General features: G+C 59.2%; 3 protein-coding genes across 17 annotated transcripts in view; 2 read left to right on the top strand and 1 right to left on the bottom strand.

Moving 5' to 3' along the window:
• Window positions 1-9,509, top strand: part of ACTN4 (actinin alpha 4) — a 72,086-nt gene extending 62,577 nt beyond the window's left edge. For 5 of the 15 annotated variants that reach the window (XM_084960539.1, XM_084960536.1, XM_003127120.6 and 2 more), the window contains 11 exons: window positions 638-788; window positions 3,315-3,423; window positions 3,601-3,741; window positions 3,828-4,010; window positions 4,107-4,241; window positions 5,132-5,311; window positions 6,126-6,272; window positions 7,036-7,116; window positions 7,427-7,492; window positions 8,027-8,185; window positions 8,268-9,509. In XM_084960539.1, coding sequence (XP_084816665.1) covers window positions 638-788; window positions 3,315-3,423; window positions 3,601-3,741; window positions 3,828-4,010; window positions 4,107-4,241; window positions 5,132-5,311; window positions 6,126-6,272; window positions 7,036-7,116; window positions 7,427-7,492; window positions 8,027-8,185; window positions 8,268-8,426 — 1,511 coding nt within the window. In that variant the 3' untranslated portion in view covers window positions 8,427-9,509. The remainder of the gene's footprint in view (window positions 1-637; window positions 789-3,314; window positions 3,424-3,600; window positions 3,742-3,827; window positions 4,011-4,106; window positions 4,242-5,131; window positions 5,312-6,125; window positions 6,273-7,035; window positions 7,117-7,426; window positions 7,493-8,026; window positions 8,186-8,267) is intronic. The other 10 variants (XM_084960541.1, XM_084960537.1, XM_003355883.5 and 7 more) reach the window with 2 other exon arrangements.
• The window catches only part of NFKBIB (NFKB inhibitor beta), a 1,076,695-nt gene that overhangs the window by 920,550 nt on the left and 132,464 nt on the right, over window positions 1-23,681 (top strand). The window lies entirely within an intron of this gene.
• CAPN12 (calpain 12) lies at window positions 9,816-22,384 on the bottom strand. Its single transcript, XM_003481847.5, has 21 exons — window positions 22,065-22,384; window positions 21,657-21,726; window positions 21,243-21,361; window positions 20,926-21,059; window positions 19,817-19,985; window positions 18,368-18,442; window positions 18,209-18,294; window positions 18,059-18,133; window positions 17,286-17,449; window positions 16,961-17,190; window positions 16,479-16,490; window positions 16,090-16,298; window positions 15,744-15,786; window positions 15,594-15,653; window positions 15,038-15,095; window positions 14,596-14,666; window positions 14,444-14,506; window positions 13,531-13,609; window positions 10,211-10,327; window positions 10,055-10,113; window positions 9,816-9,977 (listed from the first exon to the last, which is right to left on the bottom strand). Exons 1-21 carry the CDS (start codon window positions 22,299-22,301, stop codon window positions 9,951-9,953), a joined length of 2,157 nt encoding a protein of 718 aa, XP_003481895.2. The 5' UTR covers window positions 22,302-22,384; the 3' UTR covers window positions 9,816-9,950.

The raw sequence follows: 23,681 nt of genomic DNA on the forward strand, positions 1-23,681 counted from the left end.
AGATGAGGGGACAGGCGGGGAGACTTCCTGCTCCAAGTCGCCGCCCCCGGCAGGCAGCCGTTGGTCAGATTTTCTGATGCCAGCTGAGGAGGGGGTCTCTGAGCTTTAGGGGTTGGGGGTTCAGCCACCTCTCCAGGCCAGTGTTCCCCCTGGGTCCTCTGCAGGACCTTCCTGTGCTTGCAGAGCTCGCCTGAGCTCTGTGCTGGGCTGTGTAATTAGCCAGGCTCCGGAGCTAATAACAGCTTTCCTCCAGTGGCCCTGCCCCCCCGCCCCCCTCTAGCCCCGCACATAGAAAGCCTTCAGGACGGTGCGGGCAGAGGCTCCGTCCCATGGTCAGGCTCCCCCTTCCCCACTTTGCGGGCGTGGCCGCAGCCCCACCCGCTTCTCCAGATCTGGAGATGGGCGTCCGCTTTTCCAGCCGTCGCAGCACAATCCAAATTCCTACTGTGTACCCATAACGGACTACGTGTAGAACACACAGTTTGAATTGGGGTATCTGTCTCAGGCCCCCCAACCCAGTTCCATCCAGGATACATTTGGGCTTAGAGATTCCTGCAAAGGGCACGGGAAAGGTTCTGGAAGGCCCTGGACCCCCACGGCGCTGTTGTTAAGCACCCCTGCCCTCCACCCCCCGCAGGGAAGGAGGCCATGCTGAAGCAGCGGGACTATGAGACGGCCACCCTCTCAGATATCAAAGCCCTCATCCGCAAGCACGAGGCCTTCGAGAGTGACCTGGCCGCACACCAGGACCGCGTGGAGCAGATCGCGGCCATCGCCCAGGAGCTCAAGTACGTGTGGGCTTGTGGGTCCCGCCACCTGCTCCTCCTCCAGCGCCCTGCCCAGGGCACGGGTGGAGCAGGGTGTCCTCACCCCCTCCTTTCAATGCCAGGTAAGGGCCTTGTGGGGTGATGCCTTTTGCCCACCTTGTGTGAACCCTGGACGAGAGACACAGTGGCATCTAGGTTGTCCAGCAGAGGGAGGTCGCTGGCCCCTCGTCCTGATTCCTCAGGCTGGCAGGGTCCCTCTGCCAACACCAAGGAGACCTGCTGGCCCCCTGATGTCGTGGGCGGCCTGGCCCCCACCGCTCCCACCCGCTGCTCCCTGAGGGAATGGCTGCACAGAGAGCCCATTGTTCCGCACAGCCCCTTCCCTCTCCTGCGCAGAATACACTTATTGTAAGAGCTTCCAGGCAGCCGGTTCTCTGCCCTCCCTTCCCCGCCCGAGTCAGATAAACGTGTGCGCACAGTTAGTACACTGAGCCTCCAGAGCCAGTGAAAGGGGGCCTTATTCCACCAGCGCGGCGGCCAGCAGCAGTCCAGGCCCAGGGAGTAGGAGGCCTGGGCCATTACTTCATGGAAAATCCACAGACCCTGGAGGGGCAGCAGGGCTCCCAAAATAGCCGTCTGCTCAAAAATAGGATCCTTGGCTGGAACTGCCCTTTCCACAGACAGCCCACCCTGGTCACCGTCCTCCCCAAAGCCCTGCTGATTCCTTCAAGACTGGGGCTAAGTGGTGATGCTTGGTGGAGCCCCGCCGCCAGGCAGGGCCAGCTTCCCCCTGACTCGCTCTCTCCACACTGCCCAGCTGCTCTGGGGCTTCCCTGTTTGCTCAGAAGCAGAATGTACCATAGAGACAGTACTAGGGATGTAGCGTCCCTGTTGGGGACACCCTCTGAGGTCCTGCAGCTCCTCTAGGATCAAGTTCCTGCACTTGGCACGCCCAGGCCAAGGAGAGGGAGGTCACAGCCGCAGACATCCACCTTCCACAGGACTAGCAGGGAGTGGGACACGGGCAGGTCCCTTATTGACAGGCGAGCCCCAGGAAGCTGGTGGGAAACAGACTTGGGGTAATCTTAGGCCAGCCTTTTTCCCAGGCAGTGGGGAACAGCCAGGGAACAGGCAGTCCCCAAGGCAGCTTTCTGGACAGTGGCCCTGGAGGAGAAGGGGAGGGCTGCTTGGGGTGCTGTCCATTCCCCCAAAGATGAGTCAGAGGATGGAGGGCCGGCCAGGATGAGCCTGGATGGACGACTCGGCTGAGTGTTGATTAATGGCAATGACGAAAACCCAGAGCATTCGGTGCTCTGCTTGTATCAGCTCATTTCATCCCCCAGCAATCCTGTGTTACAGGCACAGAGAGGCCAAGGGCCCTGCCCAAGGTCACACAGCTCGGGAGCAGGTGAGACCGGATCAGAGCCCAGGCCACCTGCCCACCCGGTGGAGCGCGGCCTTGCTCCTCCTCCAGCGCCTGCTGCTCCCCCGGCCCTTGTAATCCTGCCGGCGAGTCCATCCCTATGTCCTGGGTCCCGGTCCTGTTCCTCCCCAGATTGTTCCCTGTCCCCCACCCGTGGGCCCCCAGGGTTCTGCCTACACATCAGCTCCCTAGGCTAGAGCCCACAAGGGGCCGATGAGGGGGAACCGGGGCAGAGGGCCAGGAACGAGCCCGGCAGCTCCGTGTTGCAGCCTCAGTCATCGCAGTCATCACACCCATCCCCAGTCGGCCCACGTGTTTCCCTGATGATGTCGTCGAGGGCTTAGGATGAGGTTGCCGGTGAGTCAGTACCCGTTGAAGTAGACACATGGCCTTTAATAAATAACCGTTGCTCCTCTTACCTACTGGGTGCCAAGGGCCGCTCTCCGCACTTCACCTGTGGTGGGTAACTTGGTCTCCACCTCATCCCCACCCCCGTTTCACAGACCAGAAAACTGAGGAATCTGGAAGGAAGTCGCGCGCCCAGGGTCACACAAGTTCAAAATCGCAGAGCTTGGAGTTCCCATTGTGGCGCAGTGGTTAACGAATCCGACTAGGAACCTTGAGGTTGCGGGTTCGATCCCTGACCTTGCTCAGTGGGTTGACAATCCAGCGTTGCCGTGAGCTGTGGTGTAGGTTGCAGACACGGCTTGGATCCTGCGTTGCTGTGGCTCTGGCGTAGGCCGGTGGCTACAGCTCCGATTAGACCCCTAGCCTGGGAACCTCCATATGCCGCCGGAGCGGCCCAAGAAATAGCAAAAAAAAAAAGACAAAGTCGCAGAGCTTGAAGTCACCGCTAGGGAACTAGGCGCCAGTCCTTATTCTCTAACGACTAGAGCTCATTCTCTAACCAGACTTGGTTTCGATGGGAAAAGCAGTCCAGATACCAGCGTGGTTGAGGGCCGGGCTCTGGGAGCCCCTCCCCTGCAGATCCCTCCTCCCTTGGGCCAGAGGGATTGGTGGCCGAGGTCCTTAAATGTTGATGTCCCCTGGCACCTGTGGGCAGATGGGTCAGCACACCCTTGACTGCCCTGCCGGGGTCTCATCACCCCCTGTCCGGCCCACAGCGAGCTGGATTACTACGACTCCCATAATGTCAACACCCGCTGCCAGAAGATCTGCGACCAGTGGGACGCTCTTGGCTCTCTGACCCACAGCCGCAGGGAGGCCCTGGAGGTGAGGAGGGGGCCCTGCCACCGCTGGAGCTCAGTGCCCCGTTGTCCTCAGGGCTGGGGGTGGGGTAGGGGGGACGGTGCCCAGACCCACAAGCTTCCCCTGACCCTTCCCACCATCCACCCCTCCTGCTCACCATCTGATCCGCCTCTGTCCCCGTCCCCGTCCCACACACGCCAGAAAACAGAGAAGCAGCTGGAGACCATTGACCAGCTGCACCTGGAGTACGCCAAGCGGGCAGCGCCCTTCAACAACTGGATGGAGAGTGCCATGGAGGACCTGCAGGACATGTTCATCGTCCACACCATCGAGGAGATCGAGGTCGGCGCCCGCCCGCCCTTCTCCTGCCTCCCGGGGCCTCCATGGGGCCCGGCCGCCCTCTCACCCTCCTCTTCCCCACCCGCCAGGGCCTGATCTCAGCCCACGACCAGTTCAAGTCGACGCTGCCGGACGCCGACCGGGAACGGGAGGCCATCCTGGCCATTCACAAGGAGGCCCAGAGGATCGCCGAGAGCAACCACATCAAACTCTCGGGCAGCAACCCCTACACCACTGTCACCCCCCAGATCATCAACTCCAAGTGGGAGAAGGTATGCGGCACCCGCACTGGCAGGTCTGGGGCAGAGCCAGCCGGGAGAGGGGGCTGCCACCCTGACCGCTCCCGCCCGCCCGAATCCCCTCCCCAGGTGCAGCAGCTGGTGCCCAAGCGGGACCACGCCCTCCTCGAGGAGCAGAGCAAACAGCAGTCCAACGAGCACCTCCGCCGCCAGTTCGCCAGCCAGGCCAACATCGTGGGGCCCTGGATCCAGACCAAGATGGAGGTGAGGGTGCGGCGCCCCGGCCCTGCTGGGCCCAGGAGAACCTCGCGGCAGTGTCAAGGAAGAGCGCCCTCCCTGAGGAGCTGGACCCCGGCCCTCAGGCTGGGGGCCCTGATGGCCCCATGGGATCGGGAGGGTGGATGAGATTGTCTGGTGGAAATGGCAGTGCCATCCAGAGGGAAACGTGGCCAAGGGGCACCCGGAGGTGGGTTCGAGTTTTGACCCTGCCCTCGATGTGGACATGATTTAATCTCTGCTTAGCAGTTTTCTCATCTCTAAAAGGGGGTGAAAACTGTTCTTTCATCTCCTCAACAAACGCTTTTGCGTTCTGCTCTACATCGGCCCCATCGTGAGCCCTCAGACCTCCCAGCATGCCCTCTGCCCGTGTGACCCAGCCATGGGGAGGCTGCTAACCATGTCAGCTGTCACTTGGGCCACCACTGGCCAAGCGCTCACTATGCACCAGGCACTCACTGACCCAAGTGGCTTCTCTGAACCTCACGACGGGCCCCAGAAAGGGTTGGCCAGGTGGGCCTTGTGCTCAGTGCCAGCTGCACAGCTCACTGCAGGAGGCCGGGCGTGGGGTGCTCACGCTCAGGAACATTGGTTCAGGTCCCAGCACTGCCTCTCACTGTGATAAGCTGCTCCCTTTGGACCTCAGTTTCCGCCTCTGTAAACAGGCCTGCCCCAGCATTAGGCCTCACAGGGAGTCAAGGGGAGTGCCACGAGGTTAGCCCTAGGAAGCATTGGTACAGAAACTGCATCAAGGCTGCTGTCCCACTGGAAGGGACGGTCAGTGAGCAGCAGGCCTTCCAGGAGGGCACCCTGGCAGTGGGGCTGCCAGGGACAGGAGTCCAGCAGCCTCGCCCCCAGCAGCCCCTCCCTCCATGCAGGAGATCGGCCGCATCTCCATCGAGATGAACGGGACGCTGGAAGACCAGCTGAGCCACCTGAAGCAGTACGAGCGCAGCATTGTGGACTACAAGCCGAACCTGGACCTGCTGGAGCAGCAGCATCAGCTCATCCAGGAGGCCCTCATCTTTGACAACAAACACACCAACTACACCATGGAGGTACGCCCGCCATGGCCCACACCCCACTTTCCCTTCCCCCAGCTCACCGGATCCCTGGAGCAGCCCAGGCCAGGCCGCCTTACTCTAAGTGGTTTTTGCGCTCTATCCAAACGGCGTCTGCTCGTTCCTCTTTCTCCTCTTTCACTCTGACCAGAAAGACTAGATCAAATGTTTACTTGTTTCTAAAAATCAGTTTCCCCATCACTGCTCTCCAGTCACCGTGACAACACACATCTCAGAACCAGCGCCCAGGAGAGCTGGGAGGCAGGCATCACCTACCCGCAGTGTGTCCTCAGCAGTTGCGGACACAGATCCAGTCAGCCTGTGCGGGGGGAGAGGGGGTGTCCTGCCTCCCAGCTCAGCGCTGGGTCAAAGCGTCGTGGTTGCCATCATGTTGGTGGCTTGAAATGGTCCATAGCGATGGTACTTAGACCATGCAAATCCGAAGATACCAGCAAAAAAAGTGAGAGTGTCTTTCCCTCCAGAAAAATAGTTACACATCCCCCAGCATGCCTCTGCAAGGTCTCCGTGTGGATCCTGGCACAGGGGTCAAGACCCGGTCCTCTGCCGGGTCCACTGGGCTGTGCCCCACCGAGACCTGAACCCCAGTGTGGGCAGAGGCAGGAGGGCACCTGTGTCCCTGTGTGCACAGGAGCCGTAGCTGGGTGGGCCTTCGGGGAGTTAGGGCCGGCCCAACCGCAGGCCACACATCCTCCACGCAAGGAGCGCCCAGTTCCAAGCCCCCCTCAGCTAGAGAGACAGCGGTCCTCTGCCCAGCCAGCCGCCCGCACTCATGGGCCCCTCCCTCCCGCAGCACATCCGCGTGGGCTGGGAGCAGCTGCTCACCACCATCGCCCGCACCATCAACGAGGTTGAGAACCAGATCCTCACCCGCGACGCCAAGGGCATCAGCCAAGAGCAGATGCAGGAGTTCCGGGCGTCCTTCAATCACTTCGACAAGGTGAGCGGCGCCCACTGCCCCGGGCACCTTCCCTCCCCGCTGTCACCTCCCACCTCGCCCCTTCTGTCTTCGCATCTGTCCATCCATTCATGTCACAGTTGCTAGGATCAGAGGCCACTCCCCCGGGGCTGGCAGGGCCCCAGCCCCTGAAGCGTGCAGAGGTGCGTGACCTTGAGCCACGGCATGGGCAGTTTCCCTCGGGGGGCGAGAGGGGAGCCCACGCCCTCCCGGCCGGACTTCCTCCCCACCTGCCAGAGTAGCCAGAACAGACCAGGACCCAGGAATCCATCGATGGCCACACCCACCCACAGAGTCTTTCAGAGTCAGACTTGGTCTGGCTGCCCCTTTAGAAGGGCCCTGAGCCCCAGTTTGGCCCAATTTCCAGCTGCCCTGCTGGGCCTGATGTGTCACCTGCTGCCTTCTGCACTGTTAGGCAAGGACCCAGCGTCCTGTGCAGGACAGGCAGCGAGGGGAGCTCCCCCGGCCCTCCCAGGAGTCCTGGAACTTGAGCCTCAACCCTGTACCTCTCAGCTCCCACCCCTGCTCTGGCCCAAAAGAGGTGGGGGGAGGCCTCCGACCACCCGCCAGGCCCCCGTGCCCCCGGCACCTGCCCCACCCTGGCTGTCGCCTTGTCCACATCACCTCTAACTCTGTGTCTCCCTCCCCCATGTGCCCCTCTCCCCCCGCCCTCTGCATGGGACCCCGGCCCCTCTCCCCACCTCCGTGCTGCCCCTTGCGCATACCTGCCTTCGGACGCCGGCAGGACCACGGCGGGGCGCTGGGGCCGGAGGAGTTCAAGGCCTGCCTCATCAGCCTGGGCTACGACGTGGAGAATGACCGGCAGGTACGCGCCCCCTGGGCCCCAGCGGACCGTGGCATTAACTGCTCTTCTCTTTCTCTCTCTCCTTCTCTCTGCCTCCCCTCCCTCTGGCCGTCCCCCCCACCTTTGCCATCGTGTGTGCCATTTCACCGGCTCTCCTGCCTCCCTCCTGCCCTGTGTCTCTCTGGACACCTTCCCCCTTCCTCGGTCCCTCGGGGCCGCCTCTGTCTCCCTCGCTCCCCACACTGTCCCGTTTCCCTGCTGTGCACACGGGGCGGCCCCTCTTGCCTACTCTGGGCCCGGCCTCCTCTGCTGTCCCTGCGTCCTCGAGCAGAAGCAGACAGGCAGCATGGACTCCGATGACTTCAGGGCTCTGCTTATCTCCACAGGATACAGCCTGGTATGCAGCCTCTGCCTCCCCCTCGCTGCCGTGCCTCTCCTCCCCCACCCCCGCCTGCAGAGTCTCCACGTCCTCGGGGACACCCCTCCGCCAGAGCAGCGCAGCCTCCCTCCTCCTCCGCTGCATCTGCTGGGCTGGGGTCCCTCCGATGACTCCCTGAGCCTCCCCCCTCCTTTTCTGGAAGTCTCCGGAGAGAGGAGTCAGGCCTCCGCGCTCTCCCCTTTTCTCTCTTTCTTTCTTTCTTCCCTGCCCTCCAGAGCTAACTTGTGAGCCCAGGGCCGAGGAGCAGTAGATCTGTTTGATCCACACCCCAACTCCCCGCTTCCCAAAAATGTGGGAGGGGAGAGGCGGAGGGTACCCACCCCAGGTCTGGGGCACGCGGGAGCCAAGCCCCTCGGAGGCAGGGTGACGACGCCTGCCACGTGCGCCGGGCTCAGGCCCTGCTCTCCGGCCCGGGTCTAGCTTCCACCGGCCTGGGCCAGGCCGCCCTGCCCCCGCTCAAAAGCCACCTGTCCCCCACCCACCCCCTCGCAGGGCGATGCCGAGTTCAACCGCATCATGAGCGTGGTCGACCCCAACCACAGCGGCCTCGTGACCTTCCAAGCCTTCATCGACTTCATGTCGAGGGAGACCACAGACACCGACACAGCCGACCAGGTCATCGCCTCCTTCAAGGTCCTGGCAGGTGACAAGGTAAGGGGGACACCTCCTCGGAGGCAGTCGGGGCAGCGCCTGAGGGGCCAGGTGACCCAGAGCCCCACCCTGCCACCCCCAGAACTTCATCACGGCGGAGGAGCTGCGGAGAGAGCTGCCGCCCGACCAGGCCGAGTACTGCATCGCCCGCATGGCGCCGTACCAGGGCCCCGACGCTGTGCCCGGCGCCCTCGACTACAAGTCTTTCTCCACAGCCCTGTACGGCGAGAGCGACCTGTGAGGGCCCCCCCCCCCCCACCGAGAACCCCTGACCGGATGGCCCTTGTCACAGCCTCCAGGAGGGGCTGTCTCTCTCCCAGCTCCTGACTCTGTATCTATGCAAAGCACTCTGGCAGTCCTTTCTGGGGGGCGGGGGGCAGGGAGGGGCTGGGGCGGGCTCTCTCCTCTCTGTCTGTGTGTCAGATGCCAGGGAAGCTTTCCCCTCCCCTGGACCAGCCTAAGGGACACGTCCAGGGTCAGGCTCCTGGTCTGGGAAATGTATATGATGTGTTGGGTTTTGGGTTTTTTTAAACTATTTGGAGGGGACGGTGGATCCCATAGCAAAACATGTTCCCTCCCAGCCCTAGGAATGCCCCTCACCCCTTCCTTTGCCCCCGAGGTCCCTTCAAGGCCTCCCACATCCAGGCCAAAGCCTGACGTGCCTTGTCCCGGAGCTGCCTGGGCCTGCAGTGGGCCCAGCAGAGGGCGCCACAGCCACCCCCAGGAAGGAGGACCTGCCCGCTCTTCTCCCCTCCCTTGCCGAGGCCCCAGGAGGGGGTGCAGCTCTGTCCCCTCTCTCTGCAACAGAGGAGCGGGGCTGGGCGCCCAGCCTCTCACTTTCCCTCCCTCCCCGTTCCCAGCCAGCCACCCCCCCTGCTTTGTCTGGACCTGCATATCCGATTTTCTAAGCCCCTCACACATACACACACAAAATACACCAAAAAAAAACAAAAAAATTCACAAAAACTATAAAAAAAATTTAAAACTTTCAGAGAATTACTATTTACTTTATTAACTTACGGATTTATTATATAAATATATATTCACCTAGCAACATATCTCTGCCGCCTCTTGCTCCCGTAATGAAGACATAGCTGATTTGCCCCCTCCCCAGCTCCTGACTGATGTCTGCCATCGGGCGTGGGTCTCTGGGGACCCTCCGGAGGTGGAGGGTGGGCTGCTGGCCTAGCTGCCTGTTAGTGGATGGTTTTGCTCCCCGCCCCCTTTTTTTGAGTTTATTCTATTTTTTTTTTTTTTTTTCTTGGTTTCTGGATAAACCACCCTTCTGGGGACAGGATAATAAAACATGTAATATTTTTAAGGATTCCTCGAGTCTCCTCTTTTCTCCTCCTCTTTCTCCACTTAGGAGAGTGACAATAGAGCACCTGTACCCGGAGGGAGGTGGGGGCGTGGGGGAGCCATGATGCCCATTCCCACGAGTGTGTGAAAGTGAGCAAGCTATTGGGAACCCGCCAAGGGTATATGGCCCGCCCAAGAAACGTGCTGTTACCATGCCCGCTTACAGGTGAGGAGAGCGAAACCCAGAGGCACAGTGCCCTGCTCAGTGTCACCCAGCGGGTGCGTGGTGGGGCCAGAAATCAACTCCAGGCAGGCTGGCGCCTACGGCCAGGCTCTGACCCACTGCTTGATGCTGAAGCCTCAGCCCCTCCCTGTGGCATAAATCCTGGCCCAGGCTGGGAGGCGGGAAGGACAGGGCTCCCAGCAGCTCTCCTGCCTCCAGCTGCAGGTGCTCCGTGCTGAGATGCTAGGAGAAGGTGGCCACCTCCATCCACTGGGTGACAGAAGACAGGAGGCGTGAGGCAGGGGACTCCGGCACTCCAGCGCCCCCATCCCCCAGTCTAGGCTCACCTGTCTGTGGGTCAGGCAGATGACTCCCTCGCCCCCGTCCAGGTGCTGGCTGCAGTGGCCTGGGCAGAGAAGGGTGGGGTGAGCGCCCACCTCCCTGGTCCCCCTGCTGTGGTGACGTCGGCCCTCTGTCCCGCCTGGGCCAGTGATGGTACTCACGGAAGAGGCAGAGAAGCTGGGCCATACAGGACACAAAGCGCTCAAAGTCCACACGCAGACGGCTGTCCCGGTAGCGGCTCGTGAGGGCCTGCGTCAGCTGGTTGTTCAGGTGGAAGCCTGGGGGAGGCCATGTATGAGCCTGGGTGCCCTCTGAGCTTTGCCTCAGCATGGCACCCCATTCCCACGGGAAAGCAGACACCAGCGGGCCTGGTCCCGCCTCTCCAATCCCAGCTCTGCCACGTGAGCCCATGGGCAGCTCCCTTCACTTCCCTGGCCCTCAGTTTCCTCATTTGTCAAATGGGGGCTATGACAGCCCTACCCCATCAGGTCATGTGAAGATATTTTATGTAGAGAGCTTAGGACAGGGTCTGGCACATCCTAACTATATCAATAGCATTATTCCTTTCAGCGCTGCAGAATTCTTGCTCGTGGACACAGGAGGAGGAAAAAAAAAAAAAAGATCCGTCCCATATGGAGACAGTTTCTTGATGCTCCACATCAGGGGCGGTTTCTAAAGTTTAAAATCATCTCTTGGGGTGGGGGAGGTGCTGGGGTTGTGGGATGGAAATCCTATAAAATTGGATTGTGATGATCATTGTACAACTACAAATGTAATAAATTCATTGAGTAATAAAAATGTATGACTAGGAGGAAAAAAAAATCATCTCTGAACTATACTACCCAAAGCAAGCTACAGATTCAGTGCAATCCCCATCAAATTACCAAGGACATTCTTCACAGGGCTGGAACAAAATATTTTATTAAAGTTTGTTTGAAAGCACAAGACCCAGCATAGTCAAAGCCATTCTGGGAAAGAAAAATGGAGCTGGAAGAATCAGACTCCCTGACCTCAGACTATGCTACAAAGTCATCTAAACAGTATGCAGAGTTCCTGTTGTGGCTCAGGGGTTAACGAACCCGACCAGTATCCATGAGGATGCAGGTTTGATCCCTGGCCTCGCTCAGTGGGTTAAGGAGCCAGTGTTGCTGCAAGCTGTGGTGTAGTTTGCAGATGCAGCTTAGACCTCTGTAGCTGTGGCATAGGCTGGCAGCTGCAGCACCGATTCAACCCCTAACCTGGGAACTTCCATATGCCACAGCTGTGGCCCTAAACAACAACAGCAGCAGCAAACAGTAGGTACTGGCACGAAAACAAATGTATCAGTGAGACAGGTTAGAAAGCCCAGAATTAAATCCACACACCCACAGTCAACTCATCTATGACAAAGGAGGCAAGAATGTACAGTGTAGACAAGACAGTCTCTTCCATACGTGGTGCAGGGAAAACTGGAGAGCCACATGCAAAAGAATGAAATTAGAACACTTCCTAACACCATACACAAAAATACAATGGATTAAAGACCTAAACTTAAGACCAGATACTATAAAACTCTTAGAGGAAAACATAGGCTCAAGAAAATCTGTGACATAAACCACAGCAGTGTCTTCTCAGATCCACCTCCTAGAGTAACAATAAAACGAAAAGACAACCCATCGAATGGCAGAAAATACTTGCAAATTAAATGACTGGCAAGGGATTAATCTCCAAAATATGTAAACCCCTCCTGCAGCTCAATACCCAAAAAAACATCAAAAAATGGTCAGAAGATCTAAGCAAGCAGACAATTCTCCAAAGAAGACATGCAGATGGCCAAAACATAAGATGTTCAACATCACTGATCATTAGAGAAATGCCAATCAAAACTACCACGAGGTACCACCTTATGCCAGCCAGAATGGCCGTCCTCAAAATGTCCCCGAGGGATCTCAACAGAGCCTTTTAAGAGCTGGTACTTGTGGGAGTTCCCATTGTGGCTCAGTGGTAACAAACCCAATTAGTAACCATGAGGTTGAGGGTTCAATCCCTGGCCTTAGCTCAGTGGGTTAAGGATCCCGCATTGCTGTGGCTGTGGTGGCAGCTGGCAGCTGCAGCTCTGATTTGACCCCTAGCCTGGAAACTTCCATATGCCATGGGTGCAGCCATCAAAGGCAAAAAAGAAAAAAAAAAAAAAAAAACCCTAAACAAAACAAAAACCTGTTACTACTTGTGAAGCCCCTTACCTAGCTAGGTGACTGGGCCCTAGTGACCATAACCACCTGGTTACCCCTTCCCAGGGCCCCTTGTGGCCCTCACAGGCTGCACCTCATCTCCCGTCCCCACCTCCTTCTCCGCTTGACCTTGAGCTTCGTCTTGCTTTCCCCTTGCACAGGAGGTTCCCTCTGCCCAAAACACCTTGTCCTCTTGGCCTGGAGCGTTCCCACCCAGATGCTCAACCCCAGCCAGCAGCATTGGGTTCCTCCTCTGGGCTCCCACAGCTCCCTGCCCTGCCCCTCTGGGCTGTCACTGTTATTGGTGGCTCTGGCTGCACCAAGACTGGTAGGGAAGTGGGTGAGTGAGGTCAGGGAAGGACTTCTGGTCACCCCTCAATCCCCAGCATCAGCCAGCACAGGACCGGGAACAAATCGGGGTTCAGGGGGTGTTTGTGGAACAGGTTCTTTCTTCTGCTGCGCCACAATGGGAACTCCCACTCCCCCTCTGTCTTGAGCCCTTTGCTTGCACCTCCCTGGACCTTTGACTGCCCCCTGCCGGTCTCCCCCTGCCTCTTGGTCACATAACCCACAACCTCCTATCCCCCCAGGTCTCATCCTCCCCTTTGCTGTGGCAGATGAGCCCTGGGGTGGGGTGAGGTGAGGGTCTAGGAGCTCTGTGTCTGGTCCCAGCCCCTACCCGCTGTGCACAAGGTGGGGTGGGGGGCAGGTCACACTCACATACTTCCTAACCTCAGAGCCCAGGACATGTGGTCCTCCCTGGCTCTGCTTCTGGGCCAGGATTTCATGCTCCCCACAAACGGAGTGGGGCCGATCTAGATCTCCTGGAAGAACTCAGCCTTTCAGTAGGAGCCTTCCTTTGGGCATGCTGGCCTGCGGGAGTGGAAGCTGCATCCCCAGCACTAAGCCCTTTGGGCTCCATCCCACAGGCTCCTCCCGGCTGCCCTGTGTATTAGTCATTTTACAGACAGGGAAACGCAAGCTCTGGGAAGGTGGACTCTGTGCGCTCAGAGCCACCCAAGGAGTCCTCGAGTCCGGGATATTCCACCATGAGGCCCTGGGGGCTGGGGCCTCTCACACAGCATCCAAGCTCCCCCCTCTCCCCCCACCAGGTGCCCTCCCCCACACAGGATGCTCCCCTTTTGGCCTCCTTCAGTTCCAAGAGCCGGCACCAAACTAAGGTGAGGGCTCTGTGGCTGGCAGGGTGGGTAGGAGAACGGGAGGAGGGGGAGCAGATCCAGACCCAGGATCGTGCAGACCTCCGTCCATACCTGCTGCGTTCAAGGCCAGCCTCAGCTCGTAGGAGTTCATGGTTCCAGAGGCATCCTCGTCGAATTTGTCAAATGTGGCCTGGGCAGGGAGGGGACTTGTCAGTCCCACCCCCTAGGCCCCTGAGCACCCTGAAAACAGCTGAAAGGAGGCCTCGGAGCCCATCGGCCTGGGTTCCCCACCCCAGCTCCCTTGCCTCCTGGCTGCTGTGTGCAAGCGGATAACCTCTTTGCACCCGTTGCCCAAGCCGTGAAGTGGGAATGAGGGGCCCGGCCTAGGCGGGTGGTTGAGCACAAGCTGACACCCCGCACACAAAGGGCTTGGTGAGGTTCCAGCACCAGTGGCTTGTCACTTGCAGCATGGGGAGGCATGGGACCAGTTCCTGGGATCCAGCAGTGGCCACCATCACCTCGCACAGGCAGACAAGCAAAGGCCTCTGGGTAACACAGACTCAAAGGGGCTGGGCTGGGGCTGGGATTCCCACCCAGGATCAGATTCTGCTCTCCATCCTTGAGCTATTTAGTGTCCCGAGAAGGACCACAAAGGGGTGGATGGGGGAGTTCCTGCCATGGCTCAGCAGAAACGAGTCAGACTAGTATCCATGAGGACGCAAGTTTGATCCCTGGCCTCGGTCAGTGGGTTAAGGATCTGGTGTTGCTGTGGTTGTAGCATAGGCTGGCAGCTACAGCTCCAATTAGGAACCTCCATATGCCACAGGTGTGGCCCTAAAAAGACCAAAAAAAAAAAAAAAAAAAAGACAAAAAAAGGGGGTGGATGGGGCAGGGCATCCCAGCCAGGCCCATCCAAGTTGGCCTGCCGAGGTCCAGGGCCGCCTTTTCCCCCAGGGCCCCCGCTAGCCCACAGAGCACCTCAGTCCCTCCATGACGGGATGGCCCTGCCCACCCCCCACCTTACCTGCCACTCCAGGAGGTGGCCCCAGAGCTGCTGGAAGTGGTACAGGGCCAGGCTTCGCCCATGCTGGGGATGGGGCAGCTGGTTAAGGTCAATGTCCCAAGAAGGGAAGCAGAGGCCGTCCTCCCTACCCAGGCTCTGCCCCCATCATATACCCCAAAGCACCGCAGCAGCTGCTCACAGGTCCTGAGCCCGATCTCTCTAGGGGTCCAGGCATGGGCCCTGGCTACAGGGAAAAACAAAAATAGCACTGCCTGCATCCTGGCCATCATCGTAAGTGCTAGAGGTTCTTGTTATCCCCATTTGGTACGGGGCAGGTGCAGAGAGTCACGTGATGGCCAGAAACCCGCAGAGCTGGGATTTGAACCCAGACAAGGGGGCCTGAGTTGCTTAAGGCAGCTATACTCCCCAACTTCTCCTTTAGAGGAAGAGGGATTATGAGTGGCTATAGCCGTGGCCTTGGCCATGGGCCTGGTCTGACCACAGGGGAGATGCTCCCAAGCTGAGCCCAGTATTCCCTTGGCTTGACTCCCAGAAACATTGTGGATTAAACACACATGGGGGTACTGTGGGGTCCACTCTTGGTCCCCAACTCACCAGGCTCCAAGGCAATGCTTAGCAAGGTCTGGAGTTGAGGCGCACGGAGTTCTTCCTCCTAGTAGGGAGAGAACCGGTTTCGAGGCTATGCTCAGGCAACCATTCAACCAATAGCCCAGTGTGGCCCACACAGCCTGCTGGGTGATGCTGGGACACAGCTGAGACAGAGAGCGCTCCAGGCCTGCCCTCTCAGAGCTCAAGTCCAGGGAGGGAGAGACACCTGTCCCCTGAGCAGTCAGGGCTGCAATGGGGAAGCCCTGGGCCATGGGAGCCCCCAGAGGGCAAGTGGCCCACCAGCCTGGGGAGGGTCAGACACAGCTTCCAGAGCAGGGCACACTGGAAGGAGGAGCAGGGGTTGTGAAGGGAGAGAGAAGAGCCCAGGCAGAGGGTAGAGACTGAGCAAAGGCCCTGAGGCAGGGAAGGGTTATGAGCATTTTGAGAAAAGGTCATGAAATGGAAGCATAGCGAGATGGAGAAGCTAAGGCAAGATGAGAGACTAGGAAGGGGGAAGGGCGGGGGGGGGGGCAGCCCCCTGCTCCCTGCCCAGCCTCCTCACCTCTCCTGCCAGCTCCTGGAACAGCTGCTCCAATCCCAGCTCCAGGGGAATGTAGGGGACCTGTTGTGTGGGGGGAGTCCAGTTATGGACAAGAGGACCTCCCCCACACACACACACACTGTCTTGCCCACTCCCAAAGCAGCCCCTCACCATGAGGGCATGAAGGTCCGCGCTGATCACGTCATCAATCTCCCTGCAAATTACAGATGGGAGGTGACGGGAGGTGACGGGAGGTGACGGGAGAGGGGCTGCTCACCCAGCTGGGGTTGTCAAGCGCTGGAAATGGGGGTCTAGGAGGGATCGTGGGGGTCCAGGCTGACCCAGGTGGGGCTGGGGATGGGGGATGTGGGGGATGTGGGGAGGATGTGGGGGGGGATGGGGGGATGGGGGGTGGGGGGTGGGGGGTGGGGGATGGGGGATGGGGGTGGGGGGTGGGGGATGGGGGCTAGGAAGCAGGTCAGAGGATTCCCAAGGGCAGATCTAGTGCCCGGCTCACATGGCGGTGTGGCGGCGCTCTGAGAAGACACGCAGCGTGAAGTCGGCCTCGTCGCCGGCACGGGCGGTGCTGGGCACCACCAGGTAGTGGCCGGGGCGCAGCCGGCAGCGGCGGCTTACGTCGCGGCGGGCGCAGAAGGGCGAGCGGTCAGCGCGCAGCAGGCTCGGCAGGAGCGCGCGGCTGCGCGGGGAGTCCCACAGGCCCAGCAACTGGGGGACAGGACAGCGTGACCACCCGCCTGGCCTCCCACCCACCGCCCCCTCCAGACCGCCCTGCCCAAACCCGCTGGTCTCCCATCACCCCAAGCACTGCCTCAGGTCCTCAGGTTATCCGAACCCCTGGGGGTGGCACAGGGATGGATGGAGTCCCGAGTCCCATCTGAGACTCACCTCCTCCGGGATCTGTAGGAAGAGCCGGGGGGGGGGGGGGTCGGCCCTCAAAGTTCCCCCCCTTCCACGCCCTCTCTCTTCCCCTCCCACCCCTCCTCCAAGCCCCTGCCCCTGCCTCTCCTGGACTCCCCCCACCTTCCGTTTGTGTCCTCAAGTACTGCTCCCTGCCGGTCCCCTCCCTGAGCCTCAGCACCACCTGCAGCCCTTTCTCTGCCTCCTTCCTGACCCCTCCACCCGCTGCCCTTCTGACCCCCGGCCTCTCTGTATCTGACCCCCCAGAGGCACCATCCCTAGCCCCTCAGCCTCTCTTTGACCCCCTGCCTCCAATTTCCTCCTCTGCCTCCTGACTCTGACCCTCGGTCCCCATCCTTTGCCCCCCTCAGCCTCCCCCAGCCCCTCCTGACCCCTCTCGATCCCTCCTTGGCCTCACGTCCCTCCACGCGCTCAGTTCCCCGTGACCTCTGCTCAGCCTGGGGTCCCACCTGGAACACGTGGAAGCCCACGGTGAGGTACATGAGGCCCTGGGCCCTCAGGTGCCGCCGGTTGCGCTGGATGAGTGACAGGAGAACAGTGCACTTGGGATTGCGGCCCCCCTGCGTGGGGCCCCGTGACCCCGTGGCCCCCCAGCCCCCCCAGGGCCCCTCCTCATCTTCATCCTCCTCATCAGGCTCCAGCAGCGTCAGCCGGAACTGGGGGTTGGTCCAGAAGGTTTCTAATACAGAAGAGAGAAGCGGAGTTACCCAGGCAACCACAGCCTCCCTCCCCCACTGCCCCCCACTTGACTCCAGGGCGCCCTCTGGCTCTCACCGGCACCGGGCTGGCTCCCGCCAGAGCTGAAGCCACGCACCCAGCGGCCTTGGAAGGTGTGGATGTGCCAGCCGCCTCCAGCCGGGCTGGGGCCCAGCACCTCCGGGCTCAGTGAACAGATCTGGACGGTGTCGAAGTGGCAGAGGAAGTCCTGCAGCTCCATCCTGGGGGGGGGGGGGGCGGCGGTCAGACCCTGCCCCAGCCCCTTCTTCTCTAGGACTCCAGGCTCCCAAACACCTCAAGGCCCCAGAAGTGACCCTCAAATCACAAAGCCCCCTAAATTCCTTAACTGTTGCCAGGTACACTTCAGTTCTCCAAATACCATGTCACCAGAACTGACCCCCAAATCAGAGCCCTCCAGCGCCCTCAGATTTCTCTAGGTCCTCAGAAATGCTCCCCAAACAGCCAAGAGCCCAACTCCCCCCAAATATTGTCAAATTGCCTTCATCCCCCAAACATCAAGACCCTCCAACTCTCTATGACAAACACGTATCCTTCAGCCCCTCAATATTGCTAAACCCCAACCCATGTTACCAAGCCTCCCTCGGTTGTCCTGTCCCCAGCCCCCTTCACCCTCCAAGAGATGACTAGGTTTCCAAATTCCCCTAATATAACTGGTTGTTCCTTGACCTCCCGAAAGAGAACCAGACCCCCAAATTACCACAGGTATGGACCATGTCCCCCTGCCAGCAGCCACTCCCAAGAACCTCTCCCGGGACGGGCCCCCCTGACCCCGCCAGCCTGGCGCCCGTCCCAGAGGTGAACTTGCTCACCAGAACTCGCCGTCTTCCTTTCTCACCAACAAGGCATCTCGCCACTCTGTGGGGAGCTCGTCCCAGCGCGGGCAGCTGTGGAGACCGAGGCCTAAGGGGGGGGGTTCCCGGGGTGCCCCAAGACACCCACCCACCCCAGATCCATCCCACCTGTCGCTCCAGGCTCCGGTCCACTCCACGCGGCCCCACGGGTTCCGCAGCCGCAGCAGCCGCAGCTTAGTGAAGCCCAGTGACACCTATGGGAGGCATGGTCATTGGGGGGCTTGGTGCCTGGACACCTCCGGAAGCCCCCCCCCCCGGGTTCCTCACCTTGTGTGTGCCTGTGACAGAATATGCGTGTCCTTTCACCAGCCCGTCTCCCGTACGGTACTCGCCCCGATCGCTCTGGGCAGAGGACAGGGAGACACAGTGGGGGACAGGAGGGTGGCTGCTCCTCTTAGCCCTGCCACCTCCAGCCACCAAAGCAGGAGTCACCCTCAGTACCCAACTGAATGGCGCAGGGCTCCTTGAGGGTGTGGGAGTTGGCAAGTGAAAGGGAAGAGAGAGGCAGATGGAGAGCAGAAGCCGAAACAGACTTAAAGAGGAGAGAGGCAGGAGTTCCCTATGTGGCTTGGCATTTAACGAACCCAACAAGTATCCACAGATTTGATCCCTGGCTCTGCTCAGTGGATTAAAGATCCAGTGTTGCCGTGAGCTGTGGAGTAGGTCACAGACGTGGCTCAGATCCCACATTGCTGTGGCTGCGGAGTACGCTGACAGCTACAGATCTGATTAGACCCCTAGCCTGGAAACTTCCCTATGCCACGGGCGTGGTCCTAAAAAGACCAAAAAAAAAAAAAAAAAAAGAAGAGAGGCAGAGACATGGGGACAAAGAAAGATACAGAACAGAAAGGGAAAGAAGCAGAGGAGTTCCTGTCGTGGTGCAGTGGAAACGAATCTGACTAGAAACCATGAGGTTGAGGGTTCGATCCCTGGCCTCGCTCAGTGGGTTAAGGATCCAGCGTTGCTGTGGTATAGGTCACAGACGAGGCTTGGATCTGGTGTTGCTGTGGCAGTGGCCTAAGCCGACAGCTACAGCTCCAATTCAACCCCTAGCTTGGGAACCTCCATATTCCGAAGGTGTGGCCCAAAAAAGAAAGAAAGAAGCAGAGAAAAGCAAAAGACAGAGACAGTAACAGTAACTGAGTAGAGGATTAAGTCAATGACTGGCTTCAGTCAAGGAGTATGTGATTGGGTCACAGAAGGACACAGGACCCAAACTAAGCCCGTGAAAATCAATCCTGGGGTCACTATGCTGTACAGCGGAAAATGACAACACTGTCAATCAACTATGCTCCGAATAAAAAATAAAAATTAAAGAAAAAAAATCAATCCTGGGACTTTTCCTGAAATTCTCAGAAAGAGGCACTTTTTTCCCCACTGCACCCCCAGGGTGGCAGGAGGAGCCTTCAGCTGTGGGGGGCACTTGTGTGCCCCTGAGAGGAAAGCCTGCCTGAGAGTGGATCCAATGCAGAACCAAGAATAGTAGAAAAGACGCATTCACAACATCCATTAAGCATCTGGATCCAGCTGTGCCTGAAGCTTAATTAGTTTTGAGAGCACATAAGTAAGTGTCTTTTTGACTTGCTCATGTTTGATTTACGAGAGAGAATAAGCCGACAGTGACAGCAGAGAGGAGGCCCACATAGGACACGCCGCCCTCCAGCTGAGACTGTGCTCTGGGCTTGGTGGGTCCCCAGGGGCATCTGACTCTCTCACCAGGGCTGTGGCACCCACGAGGGACTCCTTGGCCAGGGCGTGGCGCAGGGCGGCGAAGAGGCCAGAGGCGTTTTGCCTCAGGTAGAGCACCTCGCCCACGCCGCCTGTGAAGTCCACGAAAGCCTCATTCATGTGGCCGCCTCGCATCACCTCGTAGGAGCCGTGGAGCCTGTGGAAGCAGGTCTGGGGTGCGGTGTCTGAGCCATGTGAGAGGATCTCAGGCACACCCTGCGGTGGGAGGGACCTCTGTCTCCGGTTGTGAGGTCCCGGGGAGATCCCCACGATTTGTAGGTTTGGGGTTTGTTTCTTTCTGGGTTTGTTTGTTTGTTTTGGCTTTTTCAGCTACACCTGCAGCATATGGACATCCCCCGGCCAGGGATTGAATCCGAGCCACAGCTGTGGCAACACTGGATCCTTAACCCATTGCACTGGGTAGGGATCGAACCACAATGCCACAGAGATGAGCCTGATCCTTAACCCACTGCGCCACAGCAGGAGCTCCAAGACTTGTAGGCTCTTGAGGAGGGCGCACCCCGGAAGCCCTTGGAAATCAGCTCGGTGGCTCCCGGGCCCCTCGGGGCTGCATCATTTAGGGGCCAGAGGAGAGCTCTAGATATCCGGGCATCCTGGGGGCTGTGTCTGCTTTGGGGGGTGATCCCTTACACTGCTTGGCCATCCTAATGGTGGGCCCAGGGGGGTGATCCCTATAGGGCTGTCAGGGATCTCAGACCTGCAGGATGGGGCAAAGTGAAGATTTGAGGGTCCCAGGGTTTATCCCCAATATTTTGCAGGTGGCTTGGGTTTCTCGATGGATTAGGAGAGATCGTCTTGGGACTACAGGTTCTCCAAGGGGATCAGTCTTAGATTTGGTGACTGAGGCCTGATATGAAGCTTCGGGCTCCTCCAGAATTGAGTGTCGGGTGAGTGTCTAGAAATATTTTCTGTGAAATGGTGACTGAGGGAGGTGTTTAGGATTTGAGGTCCTCAGGCGATGGTGTGGCATGAGGGTCCGTGAGCTGTACCTTGGTTTGAGATCTTTGGTGGGGTGTCTAGAGGGTCCCAGAAGTCAGGGGGCTTGGGGATGCTGCTGCGGGTGTTGGGGTCCTTACTTAGCATAGGCCTTTTCCAGAAGCGGGGCCCAGAACTCGTTCCGCTGAGCCGAGCGCACGAACACCAGCTTCCCCTCACGCACAGGCAGCCTGTCGTCCACCACGACGTCCACCCAGTGTCCAAACTGCCAGAGCTGGTGGGAGAAGGGGCAGGACCCAGGCTCGGCTCCTGACCCCTAACCCTGCCTGGCCCCAACCTCAACCTCTGACCCTTCTGTACTAGTCCAGGAATTACGACCCCAAGGAGACAGAGTCAGCTATGAAACCCACACCACCATGGGGGAAAGTAAGGCGTGAACAGAGGAACTGAGCTTTACCTGGAAGTGGAAGACACCTGCGTAGCCATCTTGGAAACCCTGACCCGGGGGGACCACCCGGCACAGGAGCCGGGGGTACAGGGTGAGGGAGGCAGCGGCCGCGAGAAACCAGCAGTTACCTGGAGGAAGGGCTGGGATTGGGGGAGCCTGCAAAGAGGGCGAGTGTGGAAAGAGGGGGACCGAGGCATCGGGAGAGGAGAGGCTGAGGGGTAGGGATGGGGACAGAAGGGGGGCGGATGGAGGGGGGCAGAAGGCAGGCAGGAGTGGGGGCAGAAGGAGAGGGAGCAGGGATGGGTGGGAATGGAGGGAAGCAGATGGAGGGGGAGGAAGGAGGGCAGGGATGGGGCCAACGGAAGGGGGCAGATGGAGGGGGACAGGGATGGGGGAGGCTCAACATAGGTTCGGTGGTCTCACCCAGGCTCCCCTGACACACATCTGTTCGGCTCATGTCCTCACAGATGAACTGGGGTTCAGCACAGAACTCCTGGGGGAGACGGGGGAGTCCAAGCCTCAGCCAGCAAAGAGAAGGAAGGAACAACTGGGAGGACAGGTGCCCGGGTCCCCGCCTGCCCTCACTGCTCCAGAGTAATGAGCACCTCCAACCCAAACTCCTACCTGGAGAGGCTTGTAAAGCCTGTGGGCTGGTGTTTGGCTTCCCCCAGCCTCTCTGACCCAGGATGGCCGAACTCGCTTGGAGCCCTCAGTGACCCGTCCTCCCCCAGGCCCGGAATCCGAACCCCCAGACCCCCCTCCTCCTCAAACCCAAGCTCGCAGCCACCTCCCCCATCAGCCCCAGGAGCCGAGCCCCCATCCACACATTACATGGGGCCTCTTCCATTCCACCCCTTTGGCCTTCTCGGAGTCCGGCCCCAGCTGGTCATAGCCAAGGGCATCAGGGCCAGCAGGGAAGTAGGGATCTCGGAACAGGATGCCCTCATCCAGGCAGGCTGCTTGGATTGCTCTGTAGCTCTGGCCCCGAAAAGGCTTTGGGCCCTTGGTTCCGGGCTCTGCCTCCTCGTTCACCAGCTGGATGGTGATTCTCCTGCTGCCACACGCCATCCGGACCCTTTGTGGGCTCCCAGGCTGGCTCCAGGCCCTTTAAGTGCCTGAGTCACGGGGGTGGGGCCTCTGCTCCCCCTGAGTCCAGATGGGGGTCTTTAGGCAGTGAGGAATCCTCCCTCGTTAATACTAATTGATGGTTTGGGGTGCTGGGGAGCAAGGACGCCTCTTCAGCGCTTTCCTCCCCAGGGCGTGGGGCCTTCAGTTGTGGCCAGGGCGGTAGCTTAATGGGCTTGGCCAGCAGCAGGAGGGAAGGTGGGCAGAGCTGAAGGAGGACTGGCTGCCGTGTGGGAGTGCCTAGAAGGAGGTCAGTGTGGGAGGCACATCTCTGCAGCTTGTCCCTCTGAGCCTCCCCCTGTGGGGCAGAGGAGGGCAGGGAGGTGTCTTTACTGTAGCCCTGGGTCTCCATCTGACAGTTTCTCACTCTGCCTGCCGCCCTATCTCTCTCCTCCATCTTGGCCTCATCTTCTCTCTCGTCTCTTCGTCTCCCCCCACCTTTTTTTCTTTTTTTGCTTTTTAGGGCCATATCCAAGGCATATGGAGGTTCCCAGACTAGGGGTCCAATTAGAGCTGCAGCTGCCGGCCTACACCACAGCCACAGCCACGCCAGATCCGAGCTGTGTCTTCGACCTACACCACAGCTCATGGCAACACCAGATTCTTAACCCACTGAGCAAGGCCAGGGATCCAAACTGCAACCTCATGCTCCCTAGTCAGATTTGTTTCCGCTGGGCCATGATGGCCGACTCCCATGTTTCTCCATTTTTTGTTTATTTGTATCTGTGTCTCTCCGGAGCTCCTGCTGTCTCCATCTCTGTCTTTAGATCCCTTCCTGTGTATCTTCTTCTCTTGTTCTGTCTTGTGCGTGTCCCCCCACCTGTCCCTGTCCATTCTTCTCCCTGGCCTAACTCCTTAGTCACCCCCAGTGGAACTCTGAGCCATCAAGACCCCATCTCGGAGTTCCTGTTGTGGCTCAGAGGTTAGCGAATCTGACTAGTATTCATGACGATGCGGGTTCAACCCCTGGCCTCACTCAGTGGGTTAAGAATCAGGTGTTGCTTGTGGTGTAGGTTTTGGATGCGGCTCGGATCTGGCGTTGCTGTGGTGTAGGCCAGCATCTACAGCTCTGATTCGATCCCTAGCCTGGGAACCTCCAGATGCCACGGGTGCGGCCCTAAAAAGCAAACAAAACAAAACTAAAAAACAAACAAAAAACCCGGCTTGAAGCCTGTTGTGGCTCAGCAAAATGAGCCCAACTAGTATCTATAAGGATGCAGGTTGGATCCCTTGCCCCACTTAGTGGATTAAGGATCCAGTGTTGCCATGAGCTATGGTGTAGGTCAAAAATGCAGCTTGGATTTGGCGTTGTTGTGGTGTAGA

Source organism: Sus scrofa, chromosome 6 (genome assembly GCF_054392235.1).
Source record: "Sus scrofa isolate SSC_HxYL_T2T_F1_AM1 chromosome 6, Sscrofa_HxYL_maternal_Yorkshire_Landrace_v2.0, whole genome shotgun sequence".
NCBI lineage: Eukaryota > Metazoa > Chordata > Mammalia > Artiodactyla > Suidae > Sus > Sus scrofa.